The 15500-nt window shown below is 39.8% G+C and overlaps 1 protein-coding gene across 1 annotated transcript; it reads right to left on the bottom strand.

Annotated features, from left to right (window-relative positions):
• Positions 1–14467: 14467 nt before the first annotated feature.
• On the bottom strand, positions 14468–15292 carry LOC104114807 (agamous-like MADS-box protein AGL61). Its single transcript, XM_009625339.1, has 3 exons — positions 15124–15292; positions 14765–14870; positions 14468–14654 (listed from the first exon to the last, which is right to left on the bottom strand). Exons 1-3 carry the CDS (start codon positions 15290–15292, stop codon positions 14468–14470), a joined length of 462 nt encoding a protein of 153 aa, XP_009623634.1.
• Positions 15293–15500: the final 208 nt, after the last annotated feature.

Genomic DNA, 15500 nt, shown 5'->3' with positions numbered 1-15500 from the left:
TTGTAATTGTCTCTATATATATATAAAATAAAATAACCTTAGATACTTAAAATCACTATGTCTCTGTATGGTTGATTCTTGCTGGAATTTAAACTAGGGTGCTCTACCACTTTATTGTAAGTTAAAGAAATGAGTAACACTATTAAAAAATATAAAAACTTATAAGGCACAAAAGGATGGAATAGCGGGACAAACATAAAACACACTAATAATATTCTAATTAACTCCACTCTTACGACAACACACTGGACTGATCACTTATATAGCTATTGTTTGAACTCTTAGAATTCCTAGTAACATGAACTATAAGTAATGACCATTATATGATGACACAAAAGACACACATCGGATATCTCAAATGGTGCCCACCACAATTTCACACACAAAAACAAATGATGCCCCGCTACCCATTGTCACATTTTAAAAACCCCTAGTACCTTTGACTAACAATTCGTAAAGGTAGGTACTACTCCATTTATGTTACTATATAGTATATAAAGCTTAGCTGAGCAACCAATAATCCATTAGAGCTCCAAAATAGATATGGACTCCTCAAGTATCACGACCCAAAATCCACTAAAGGTCATGATGGCGCCTAACGCCGCTGTCATGCAAGCCAACGGTGATTGATCAACTTAATTACTCTTTTATTACTTTCGAAATCATAATGTCCATTAGTTAAATAGTATAAAATAGAATTTATAGGGTAAAATGATAATAACTATGTGAACGACAATAACGAACAACCAGTAGGAACCCCCAAAGCCCGGTGTCACAAGTGCATGAGCATTAACTAGGAAATATAATAAAATACAATATCTGTCTGGAATACAAGTTAGACAGGAGAACATAAATAAATCTGATGGAGACTATGTATGATGCGGATCGTAACATGGAATGCAGCTCACCGTAAAGTCCCCGCAAATGCCGCGCCTCTGCACCCGGAGGATCACCAGAAACATATATATATACATGCACAATAAGTGCAGCAAGTGTAGTATGAGTACGTAAATCAACGTGTACCCAATAAGAATATAGCCTAACCCTAGAGATGTAGTGACGAGAGGTCGACATCGACACTTACTAGTGGTCCAATAAGACAGGTACAGAAAGAAGTAAATAAATATGGGGCAGAGCAGATAAACGGTATGAAAAAATATAAATACGAGGTACAATCCTCCTCCGAATGGTAAACACAAGCTCTCACTAAGCAGTTACCTCCTCAATCGGAGTATATGTATATTGGAACTCACCAGATAGGTCGTCACAGTTCAAATCAGGAAAACTCACAGATACATTGACTTCTTGTCAAAATTATGCACGATTTCATAAGAGTATTTTATAGAAACGTCGAGGCGTACGGCCCGATCCAATCATAATATGTGCACTTCCGAGAGTCGAACGGCATGAACCATAGATACATCTATTATATTGCCGAGGAGTATGGCCCACTCCCATGAGCGTGTAATACATAATCCTGCCTAGGCGAACGGCCCGATCCCATCATAATGTGCGCACTGCCGAGGGTCGAACGACATGAACCATAGATGTATCTATTATACTGCCAATGAGAACGGTCTGATCCCATTAGAATAAGAGACTTTAACGGGCCCTTGACCCCATTCACGAATAAACATGCGAGTTATGAACTTTAAGGAAAACTTTTCGTTGAAAATGTATAGCACGGGAGATATTCGTAAGAGGAGTACAATTATTTTACAGCTAATCATAAAGCCTGTCAATTCTCTACAATAGTAAGTCTATCACTCTACGCAAGTCTAGTCTCAAGTCGCAATGTAAAATAAAGGAATTTAATAAGCAAGGGACAACTCAAATAGTACAGTTATAGCATGGTGTGAACATATGTCTACCCGGACAATAACATGAATTTTAGCTACGTATGGACTCCCGTCACCTCGTGCGTACGTATCCTCCGCAACAAGTAGCACATATCAAATACATCACCTAGGGGTAGTTTCCCACTCACAGAGTTAGACAGGAGACTTACCTCGCTCCGAAGTTTCATAACCGGCTCCAACACCTCTCAAACACCTCAAACCGATGCTCGTCTCTCCAAAACTAGTAAAACAAATGTGCAAATTCCTAAATATATACTTTATTACCCATAATTAATCAATTTATAACAATTCCTAACTCCGCTCGAAAAGTCAATAAAATCAACCCTCGGGCCCACGTGCCCGGATTTCAAAAACTTTTGACGATAATCATTACCCATAATATTACGAACTAAAATATATAATTTATTCTAAATTCCATGTCCAATTTCGTGATCAAAATCCAAAATACCAAATTCTAGGTTTCTTTCAAAATCCCCCAATTTCTACTAATTTCAATGTTACAATTCCATATGTGTTTATGAAATATAATCAAAAGTGGTTTAGAAACACTTACCCCCATGAGGTGGATGAAATAGCTCTCCAAAATCGCCCCAAAGTCGGCTCCAAGAGAGAGAAATGAGATGAAATGAACAAATCCCGCATTGGCTAGCATATATATATTCTGCCCAGTCGATTTTCCGCATCTGCAGAACTCCTTGTGCTTCTGCGGCTCCACTTTTGGGGAAGCTACCTCGCAAATAGGGCTTTCCCCCAAGATGCCAGCTTTCCGCTTCTGAGGGGGGCCCACAATCGCATATGCGCATCCGCTTCTGTGGAAACCAGCCGCGTCTGTAGACTCCTAGCTCGAGCAGCCTTACGCACATGCGCGCCCACGATCGCACCTACGATCTTCCAGCCCCAGACCACTTCCGCTTTTGCGCTCCTCCATCTGCATATGCATGCCCGCAGGTGTAGTAAAGTCCTCGCAGCTGTGAATCCAACCAACCTCAAACCCAACTGCTTCTGCGACACCAGGGCCGCTTCTGCGGTCTCACACCTGCATCTCTTTCCATAATAACACCAAAGTCCACTTCAAATCAAACTTAAGAAATTCTTAAATTTTCAAAATGGTAACTTTCTATAATAAGAGTCGAAATGCTCCCGGGTGATCCGATACTCAACCCGAATATACGCCCACGTGTGAAATCATCATACTATTGGAACCTTCAAATCTCGATTCCGATATCGGTTACTTAAAAGTCAATCCTTAACTTAAAGCTTCCGAATTAAGAATTTTCCATTCAGATCAACTCTGAATTTTGCGAAATTCAAATTTGACCACACGTACAAGTCATAATACCTGAAGTGAATCTACTCAAGATCTCAAACCACCGGACGACGCGCTAGATCTAAAAATGACTGGTCGGGTCGTTACATTCTGTAACGACCCGACCAGTCATTTTGAGAACTACAACCCCGTTCCCTTATTTACTACTCAATTTATATTTTAAAGTTATTTTATGACTTACCTGGTTTGTTGATTCGGGTCCGGAAGGAATTCTGACTGAAATGAGACACTTAGTCTCATAATTAAAAATTTAAGTTAGAAAAGTTGACCGGATGTGGACTTATGTATAAACGAACTCGGATTTTAATTTTGATGATTCCGATAGATACGTTTGGTGATTATGGACTTAGGAACATGTACGGAAAATTGTTTGAAGGTCCGTAATAGAATTAGGCTTGAAATGGCGAAAGTTATATTTTTGGGAAGTTTGACCGGGAGTTGACTTTTTGATATCGAGGTTGGAATCCGATTCTGGAAATTGGAATAGGTCTGTTATGTAATTTATGACTTGTGTGCAAAATTTGAGGTCAATCAGACTTGATTCGATAGGTTTCGGCATCTAATGTAGAAGTTAAAATTTCTTAGTTTTATTAAGCTTGAATTAGGGCATGATTCATGGTTTTAGCGTTGTTTGATATTATTTGAGGCTTCGACTAAATTCTTATGATGTTTTAGGACTTGTTGGTATATTCGGTTGAGGTCCCGAGGGGCTCGGGTGAGTTTCGGGGTGGTTTCGGACCATTTCTAGGACATTTTAATTGCAGATTTTTGTTTACAAAGGAGTGCATCACGATCGCGAACATTTGGTCGCGTTCACGAAGAGAAAAACAGCAGTTTGGGGCCTTCTGAATCGCGATCGCGGAAGCTCTTTCGTGATCGCATAGAACAAAATCTCTTCTGCACTGACCCAACTTTGGAAGCTAATATCTCGCAATCTATAAGGAATTTGGAGATAATCCAAAAATGAAAGTAGTAACCCTAGATGTCTAGTTTTCAAAAAATCAAACCATTTGTTATTTGGAGTTCTGTACAAAAGGTTATGACCATTATACTAGAGGCTGTCTGGAAGAGTTACAGAGTTTGTTCTTCGCGATCGCGAGTGGTTTTCCGCAATCGGGAAGAATTTTCCGCGATCGCAAAGAGTAAATGCCTGGACAGAAGCTATATTTTGAGGTTTCGGCCATTTTAACTCATTTGGAGCTATGGAGCTCAGATTGAAGCGATTGTTTAGGTGATTTTCACCATATGTATTGGGGTAAGTGATTCTAACTCGGTTTTGGTTAATTTACACGAATCTATTGTTGTGTTTTACCAACAAATTAGTATTTTGGGTTGAAAATAGTAGAAATATTCATAGACTTTAATTGAAGATTTGAAGGCCGAGTTATGGTCGAATTTGAGTAATTTTGGTATGGTTGGACTCGTGGTTGAATGGGGGTTCGGATTTTGTAACTTTTGTCGGGTTCCGAGACGTGGCCCCCACGAGCAAATTTTGAGAGTAATTTTGGATTTTGTGGAAAATTAGTATTTTGATATGGAATGAATTCCTATAATTTGTGTTGACTGAACCAAATTAATTGTGACTAGATTCGAGCCGTATGGAAGTTGATACGTGCAGAATGAAATTTTTGGAGCATTGTTTAGCTTGCTCGGCATTCGATTCGTCTTGTTCGAGGTAAGTAACTCTTCTAATCTTAGAGCTGAGGGTATGAAACCTCGGATTATGTGATATGTGATTGGTTTTGAGGTGACGCACATGCTAGGTGACGGGCGTGTGGGCGTGCACCGTGGGAATTGTGACTTGGTCAAATCCCATGGAACTGTGAAGTTGAATAACATGTTGATATCTGAACACTCTCCATGTGTTAGAGAAAATTTAGCTGAGACTCGTATTAAAAATCATGCTTGGACATATGTTATTATTATTGGTACCCACTAGGGTCATTTCTAAGGATGAATTATATGTTCAAATAGTAAATTTCTCACTCAGTCATGTTCATGCGTTTCATATCATATCTCAGTCTCTGTTGTTATTAATTGATACATCATATCATCATTTTGGGCAGATTTTAATGACATTGTGAGCCCGAGAGATTGGAGAGATTGATGACCGAGTGAGGCCGAGGGCCTGATTTGCAGGATAATTATGGGATTGGGTTGCATACCGCAGCAGGCCATATTGGCTTATTATAGCACGTGAATTGTCCGTGCAGATACAGATATTGATACTATAGCACGTGAGTTGCCCGTGTAGCACGTGAGTTGTCCGTGCAGCACGTGAGTTGTCCACACACCTCACTTATAGCGCTTATGAGTTGTCCACAAGTGCAGATTATAGCGCTTGGGATGAATGAGCCCCTCCGGAGTCTGTACACACCCCCAGTGAGCGCAGGTACCTACTGAGTGCGAGTTCCGAGAGCCGAGCAATTGGGAGGACTGAGTGACTGTGAGGACTGAGTGACTAGGAGGACTAAGTGAAATGATACTCTGAGAGTAAGCATATGGTTTTATCACTGAGTTGCATCGCATTGACATGCACATTTGACATACAGGCATAGAGATGCATTTTTCTCATATTGTACGGTATCATGTCATTCATGACTTCTCACACATATTGGCATATGGGCATAGTGATGCATTTTCCACTGGCTACCTGGAAAGGAAATGAAACATCTTACTTATTGTTGAAAGGATTTTTGGGAAAAATCACAGTTTTCAGACTTACTCATATTTTGGTGATTTCAGTGAAAAGAATTGAGTTTTACTATTATAATTGAAAAGAAAATGTTTATTTTTTCGAAAACTGTGAACGAACTGAGCATTTTATTATTGAGTTATTCGTTGTGTTGCCTCAATTTTATTGTTATGAGATTTTTCTGGATATTTGTGTGGACCCGACCTTTGTGTTAGCTCGTCACTACTTTTAACCTAAGGTTAGGTTTGTTACTTATTGAGTACATGGGGTAGGTTGTACTCATACTACACTTCTGCACCTTGTGTGCAGATTTTTGTTTTTGATGTTGATGCTGCTGTACATGGTGGGGGCTGGATCTAAAGATGTACCTGCGTTCCAGTCATTGCTGCCTCTTATTCATGGTAGCTTTAGAATTTTAATCTGTTTATGTATATTTCAAACAGATGATGTATTTTTATTTCATACCAGCTTTGTAAATTCTACTCTTAGAAGCTCATGATTTGTACAACCAGTCCTTGGGGAGTGTATTAGAGTCAGTTATTTATTAATGAAATTGGATAGTTGTTAATTGGCTTACCTGACGGGTTGGGTTAGGTGCCATCATGACTAGGTGAATTTTGGATCGTGACACATTCTCCCTCACTTACACATACGTTCGTCCTCGAACGTGCCAAGAACTGCTCCGGAGTTGCCCCAAAATCATTGTTCAACACCTTGTGCACCTACCGATGCCACCACAACCCAGTTGAGCATATTAGCTCTAGCCAGACTGAAGATTCTCCTTTTTATTTAGTCAATAAGCCTTGGAACCAAATTTCAACCCTGAATTTTTCTACAAGACATGATTCTAACATAAGAACACCGCATCAATCACCACATAAGTCGATTTCCTATAATAACATCCTCCAACCACAATAGCTGGATTTTCACGAATCTGATGCCCACAATACACCTCATGACGCATATAAGTCCTGTTCCAACTCTTGAAATACTGCCACGACGACAAAGATGTGTAGAAATTAATAACTACCTACTGAATCAATAAATCATGGAGTCTCTCCTCCTGACAAGGACCATTACCTTATTCTGAACTGAATAACGATATTTGTTCTTTAATATATCCTGCATAACTCCGATCACACTAATCCCAGGTCCAATAACCTCATATCACCCAGTACAAGCTGCTCAGGTAATACGACATCTCAGACACTGCCAAAAAATCTCATATGACGCCCGCAATGCACCAATAAGCTACAAACTCGAATGTGATACATAAGGAAAAGTGAACTCTGGAAAAGGACTACCCAGCCCGCGTAGTGAATAAAATGACCAAACAGATGTTGTGAACCCTTCTTAGAGAATGAGAAACCAAATACACAGGAATAAATATAGGAACCGTACTCAACATCTCACCGTTGCGGCATGCAACCCGATCCAAATATGATACCGTTGCGGCGTGCAACCCGATCCAAATAATGTACTCGTGACGGCGTGCCACCGATCCACACATAACAATAAATAAGGAAATACCCATCAAGCCATAATGCTCATACCTATGAAATACCGAATATCGACCACAAGCAAGCCAAGTGCAAAAATACCACCCTAGGGAGACGGATAGCGCCATACGCTACAAAACCTAAGCACGGCTAAGGTGCAATAAATGACCTGCATCTCGAGAGCCATCCTGCTCATACAATACCACAAGCTACACGGGACCATAACACATGTGCGAATAATCAAGCCGTCTCAATCCGAAACAAACTCCCATACTTCCGAACCAAAGGACTAGAGCGCCTTCCAGGCATAAACTCTCACAATAGCGACAGTACTAGAATATCCATACTTGGTTTCAATATTTAATCATCAAGTGACTAACATGTCACACTTATATAAATATCCCCGTGGGTACACTCCCACGACCTTCCGTACCAGGTAGCAAAGTCTACACCTCCATACCATCAACCGTACTAATCTGTAAAGCAATTCAAGAACCCTTAAATCAATACACAATGCTCCTTCCACAGAAGAGATACTAGGTTAATGTCAGCTTACTCTGAATATCTAAATTCTTCCTGGTTCATCCGAGCTCGTGACATTCTTGATCCTCAACTTTCAAATTCCCATGCCACAGAAAATACAAACCTCAAGTCGTGATCTAAACCGCCATGACTCTTCCAGAATCTATTTACACCATAAGGCCATTGAATCAAATACCTCCCAAATCAATCAAGTCGTGGTGGTTGTCGAGCCCGCACGTATAACCACAAACCACATGTATAACTTCACACGCCGAAGGAACTAATCATTGCCACAATCATGTTGATTCAACCATTACCAACTGTACCAACTTCTTCCAATTCACTCTTGACTTGCCTTAGATATAGCAGTAGCTCCATTCAAGAATCATAACGAAATTCAACAACACTCCTCCCGAGTGACCCACTTCACGAGGCCACATCGTCTCAATACCCATGAATCGTCTCGTACCTTCCTCATGCGCACAATAGCATCTCCAACTGGTACACCCATTCTGAAAGACCTTCCGCAAATCCGAAGCTATTTATCCCTTTCCTCTAATACTGCCCTGCAGGCCCGATGATAACATAGAACACTCCAAGCCTTCTTTCATAATCCACTGCAACAACTCAATCCGTAGCCATACAACGGACCCGAAATACTTAGGAACTGCACTTTAATTCTTAAAACCACTAGGAATGTTGCCGAGAGTCACCCACTCTGACCTGGTCCCGAATATAACCAAACTCCAATGCTCTACTACCACATGAACACCCTCTCAAAGAAGAAACCGACTGAACTGTTTTCATTGTACATCACATCCACAAAAAGTATAAACTCTAACTCTTCCCAAAAACCTGAATATGAATCGATAAATCTAGATATAGCACACATCCATCAGGTTCTTTGCCCGAATTACCCCTGATATTTTTATTCCTCATTCATAATAACCCACCAATACACCGATAACTAAGAACCGCACAATCAGAAAACCACGTGATCCAATCGTAGAAGACGGGGCTCCCCCACTTAGCTTTAAGCTACCATTACATAAACCCAGAACCCACGAGGATTCCTCGTTCTTAATTACCATGATATCGCGCCTTTAACCCGCCAAATTTCTTGAAATCTTCCATCAAACTTCTCATGAACATTTCGAATTATCCGCCACAATCGCATATTCGGACTTTTGTCAGGTAGTAAGTAGAACTTTTCGCAGAAACTTCATCAGAATCATGCAACCGCTAAACAGCTCACAGGAGAACACCCACCTGTGGAATTCCTTACCGACATCTTCCAATGATGCTGCACTGGATACAGCTACCACGAAATCAATAAACTCTCCTGAGCCTATGCTCGCCCACCAGCTGTAAAAGTTTGTTCATCCCCCATTGACATCAACTGACAGTTCGACAATACATTTCCAAACTCGAAGTCATGTTTCACACCTCTCCATTTCCAGCAAACTTCCCTTTGCCATAATTAAGCTTCCTCCGTCCAGCAGCCACCATCCCAAATGAAATGCATAGGCTTAGTCATTATCCACCATGATTCCCAAATCGCTCTAATCTTTCTTCAAGGCAAGTGGCTTCCTACCAAAGAATATATATGCTACTCTGCCACTCCCACTTCGGTTAAACCACCTCCTTTAAGCAACTTTTTGATCTCTGCTCTTCATACTTGACCTACTAGTAATTTGACCACCACGAGACACCCCCGCCATGTCCTTCCTCATCCTTCGCTACCCAAATGTTGCATCAAATCAAAATCCATCTATGTAGCACCAGAACTAATAAATTGCTTCCAACTCTAAGCCTCCTAAAAGATCATCTTTCTCGAGCCATCAATATTAAAAACACCGATTCGATCCCGAACTGCTACACACCGCTATCTCTGACAACCACTCCTCCGGCACCATTTCACAACATCCTTCCCCAAAGGCAAATCGAAAAAGACCATAACACCGGCAAAGCTTAATGCGTTCAACAAGGACGACAACACCATATCAAAATTGAGAATTCCACCACGCTCGAAAATACCAAGTCTCGTTACTCCATCAACCCGAACCTGAACGCCCATAGACCAATTGCCTTTCCTCTGCTGGAATTTAATGCCGAACCTCTAAACCATGACCTGAGAAATCCTCCTTTCGAGTCATTTACTGTCGTGATCCATAAATAAGCACCATACCATCACACCTGCACTGTGCGATAGCAATGCATGGGCATCATAATAATCTTTGCATAGCCTCAAAACCATCGGTAGTACAGCTACAAAGCTGAAGTGATAGAACATCCTTCCACAAGGCGACGATAATAGCACACTCGAACATGCAGCGAAAACATCTTGCACCGCATTTGAGATGCCATGTACAACTCCTCAAAGCCCAATTGATACCAAGCGCTCCACGTCACATAAGATTGAGTAGGAAGGAAATAAAGGCATAAGACTCAAAGGAATCAAACCACACTATACGGAATCAATAAGGGAAGTGCTCCTAACAGCCCTGTAGCCTCTCGAAGATAAGTACAGACGTCTCTGTACCGATCCGCAAGACTCTACTAGACTTCAGGACTCATGAGACATAAGTGAACCTAATGCTCTGATACCAAGCTGTCAGGACCCAAAATCTACTAAAGGTCATGATGGCGCCTAAAGCTGCTGTCACGTAAGCCAATGGTGATTGATCAACTTAGTTACTCATTTTATTATTTTCGAAATCATAATTTCCATTAATTAAACAGTATAAAATAGAATTTACAAGGTAAAATGATAATAATTACTTGAACGACAATAACGAACAACCAGTAGGAACTTCCAAAACCTGGTGTCACAAGTGCATGAGCATTAACTAGGAAATATAATAAAATAAAACATCTGTCTGGAATACAAGTTAGATAGGAGAACATAAATAACTCTGATGGAGACTCTGTATGTTGCGGATCGTAACATGGAATACAGCTCCTCGTAAAGTCCCTGTAAATGATGCTCCTCTAAGCCCGGAGGACCACTAGAAACATATATATACCTACACAGTAAGTGCAGCAAGTGTAGTACGTAAATCAACGCGTATCCAGTAAGTATCTAGCCTAACCCCAGAGATATATTGACGAGGGGTCGACATCGACACTTACTAGTTTTCCAATAAGACAGGTACAGTAAGAAGTAAATAAATATGTGGCAGAGCAGATAAACGGTATGAACAAATATAAATATGAGGTACAATCCTCCTCCGAATTGTAAACTCAAGATCTCACTTAGTAGTTACCTCCTCAATCGGAGTATATATATATTGGACCTCACCAGATAGTTCGACACAGTTCAAATTAGGAAAACTCACAGATACACTGGCTTCATGTCAAATATTACACACGATTTCATAAGAGTATTTTATAGAAAGGCCGAGGCGTACGACCTGATCCCATCATAATATGTGCACTGCCTAGGGTCGAACGGCATGAATCATAGATATATCTATTATATTGCCGAGGCGAACGGCCCGCTCCCATAAAAGTATGATACATAATTCTGCCGAGGCGAATGACCCGATCCCATCATAATGTGTGCACTGCCGAGGGTCGAACGACACGAACCATAGATGTATCTATTATACTGTCGGGGCCAACAACCCGATCCCATTAGAATAAGAGGCTTTAACGGGTCCTTGACCCATTCACGAATAAACATGCGAGTTATGAACTTTAAGGAAAACGTTTCGATGAAAACGCATAGCGCGGTTGAAATTTGTAAGAGGAGTATAATTATTTTGCGGCTAATCATGAAGCCTGTCAAATCTCTACAATAGTAAGTCTATCACTCTATGCAAGTCTAGTCTCAAGTCGTAATATAAAATAAAGGAATTTAATAGGCAAGGGACAACTCATATAGTACACTTATAGCATGGTGTGAATCTAAGTTTACCCGGACAATAACATGAATTTTCAATACACACGGACTCCCGTTACCTCGTGCCCGCAACAAGTAGCACATATCAAATACATCACCTAGGGGTAGTTTCCCCCTCATAGAGTTAGACATGAGACTTACCTCACTCCGAAATTTCATAACCAGCTTCAACACTTCTCAAACACCTCAAACCGATGCCCGTCTCTCCAAAACTAGTCAAACAAATATGCAAATCCATAAATATATACTCTAGTACCCAAAATTAATCAATTTATAACAATTCTCAACTCCGCTCGAAAATTCAAGAAAGTCAACCCTAGGAACCACGTGCCTGGATTCTGAAAATTTTCGAAGATAATCATTACCCATAACATTACGAACTCAAATATATAATTTATTCCCAATTTCATGTCCCATTTCGTGGCCAAAAATCCAAAATACCAAATCCTGGGTTTCTTTCAAACTCCCCCAATTTTTACTAATTTTCATGTTAAAATTCCATATGTGTTTATGAAATATAATCAAAAGTGATTTGGAAACACTTACCCCCAATATGTGGATGAAATAGCTCTCCGAAATCGCCCCAAAGTCGGTTCCAAGAGAGAAAAATGAGATGAAATGAGCAAATTCCGCATTGGCTAGCATATATATTCGGCCCAGTCGATTGTTTGCATCTGCGGAACTCCTTGCGCTTCTGCGGCTCCGCTTTTGAGGAAGTTACCTCGCAGATGCAGCTTTCCCCCAAGATGCCAGCTTTCTGCTTTTGCGGGCCCACAATCGCATATGCGAATCCATTTCTGTGCAAACCATCCGCATTTGCGGACTCCCTAGCTCGAACAGCCTTCCGCACTTGCGCTACCACATCCACACCTGCGATCTTTCAGCCCCAGACCACTTTCGCTTCTGCGCTCCTCCACCCGCATCTGCACACCCGCAGGTGCGATAAAGTCCTCGCTCATGCAAATCTAACCAACCTCAAACCCAACCGCTTCTGCGAAACCAGGGCCACTTCTGCGGTCTCGCACATGCGGCTCGTTCCACGTAGGTGCGATTGCACCAGATCACAACTACCTCAGCAATTCTTCCAAGACCAAACTCGATCTGTTTCATATCCGATTCGCATCCGAGACCCCCGGGACCCCATCCAAGCATATCAAGATATCCCAAAATACGACACGGACTTAGTTAAAACCTCAAACCACGTCAAAAACATCAAATTACGAATTGACGATCGAAACCTTTTTTTAAACTCTCAAACATTCAAACTTTGCCGAACGCGTCCGAATCATACTTAAACTTTCTGGAATGACGCCAAACTTTACGCACAAGTCATATATCACAATACGAACCTATTTCAGGGATCGAAAACTCAAACGGACATCGATAACACCAAAGTCCACTTCAAGTTAAACTTAAGAAATTCTTAAACTTTCAAAATGTTAACTTTCATAATAAGCACCGAAATGCTCCCGGGTGATCAGATACACAACCCGAACATACGCCCACGTCCGAAATTATCTTACGAACCTAGTGGAACCAGCAAATCCAAATTTCGAGGTCTTTTACTCAGAATTCAAACCTTAATCAACTCTTCCAACTTAAAGCTTCTGAATTTAGAATTTTCCATCTAATTCAACTCTGAACTTCCGAAATTCAATTCCTACCATACGTACAAGTCATAATACCTGAAGTGAAGCTACTCAAGGCTCAAAACGACCGGTCAGGTTGTTACATCAAGAATTAGGTTAAAGGAAGTTGATGATATGATGTTATGGGCAGGTGATGATCGAGTAACTTGGACCATCCGATGGAAGACTTTGACCTCAAAAGAAGAAGTGTTGACCTTCATCAAGGAAGTCTGTCTGCCTCACCCTTAGCGTCGATCGATATGCATCGATGATGCTCGATATGCAGACAAAGGTCTAAAGAGTATTTTTTAATTGTTTATCTTAATTTCATAATTTTTTCTCTTTATCGTTTACGAAGTAACAAATGTACTTTAGACCTTTGTCTGCAAAATGCAAAGTACAAAAAGGTTTGGCCTCTAATTCTTACTTTCGTTCCACGTTTACATTTTCCTTCTTTATGCTTAATTTCTTTCAATTTTTTTTTATATTCTTTAATTTATTCTTTTCAAGTTAGTTTTTGATTTTAGAATTCTTTTGGTTATCTCTCTAGCTTAGATATTATTTTGAAGACTCTATTCTGATTATTTATAATATAATAAGTATATGTGATCTGTCATGTAGCATTAGGTTTTTAAAAAATAGCATTATATTATTTTTATTTTTAGTTTTTGAATTATTTGAAACTAAAATATCATTGTTATAACTCTACTTATATTCCATCATAGTCATCTTTTTGATTACGCATACATAGTAGATTTCACCAAAACATCACATAATACCCCCAACCCTAAAAAAATAATTACCAAGAACAACCCCTGCACTAAACTCCTGCTATGCGCATGATACGGTCGGGGAAGAGGCAAACCATGACCATGTTGGTCTGTTGTAGATAGCTTTACTTTGCATTTTTGCAAAATGTTATTTCTGTGGTTTATACCTGTGACATCCTAGTCATACGTAGATAACTTTTATAGTTGTGAACCTTTATAAATAAATAACACGAACTATTATTTTAAAAAACTAGCAATAGCTTTTATTTAGCCTTCCACTTTCCAGTTTCGTAACCATAACCACATTCAGTGCCATAGTTCTTCACTTTCAAGAGCAAATCTTCCAATCCCTCTTTCAATATTGAAGCCTCCGTGTAGTTCATCTTCTCTATAGGACCCCTGAACCACTCTTGTTGGTTCTCCAAATTCTTATTCTTTTCCTTGAGTTTGCTTTTCAAGTTTAACGCAAAATCCAGCTGATCTTGAAGAGTATTGAGTTGTGAGTTGTGAGTTGTGTGTTAAGTGTTATAGAATTGGCTTTTCGGAATATCTGGACATACTTGTCATCAATTCCTGGTGATGATAATGATGGAGGCCTTTCTTCGCAAATATATTTGTCGATGGTTTCATTTACATTTGGATGACCAAAAGAATAAGGCTTGTTACCTATAGAGCAAGAGGAGAGAAATCAGTAATATAAAATAGGGCAAATGGAGAGAAATCAGTTAATCTACCGTTATAACACCTCCCACGCCAGGTATTTTTTTATGATGCTTTAATGTTACGTGAGATTAATTATTATGTTCAAGATCTTGAATTTGCATGTTTAATGTACATTTATGCTTAAAAAGTTATATTTGTTGATGGTATATCATGTATGTATAGATGACCAAAAAAATGTAACTAGGCTTGTAATTACCTAGTGGAAACACGATGATGCCAACTTCAGCACCCGTCATAACGACAAGCTCATTTGCTTTCTTGAAGACACCATTTCGACGTTTTGAGAAAGACACTTGTCGATTATTCTTATTTTCTATCTTTGCGAGACAAACACTTTTGCGACCCTTAATCAGTCTAGTACTCATTCTCAAAGATAATTATGATATAACTAGTATTTATTACTAAGAGTTACTATGTGATATGAACTTTGTAATGTAGAAGCTTCGTATTTATATAGTTTTTCCAATATCTTTTCTTTTTTAGTTTTGGTAGTTTATATAGATGAATCCAGTTCATTTTTGTAGTGTTCACAAGATATGAGACAAGTAAATTTAGATACTTAATCATAGTAGT

The sequence above is a fragment of the Nicotiana tomentosiformis genome, chromosome 1 (assembly GCF_000390325.3).
Source record: "Nicotiana tomentosiformis chromosome 1, ASM39032v3, whole genome shotgun sequence".
Taxonomy (NCBI): Eukaryota; Viridiplantae; Streptophyta; class Magnoliopsida; order Solanales; family Solanaceae; genus Nicotiana; species Nicotiana tomentosiformis.
Note: the sequence above shows the minus strand (reverse complement) of the source record. Positions and strands in the feature narration are given on the sequence as shown.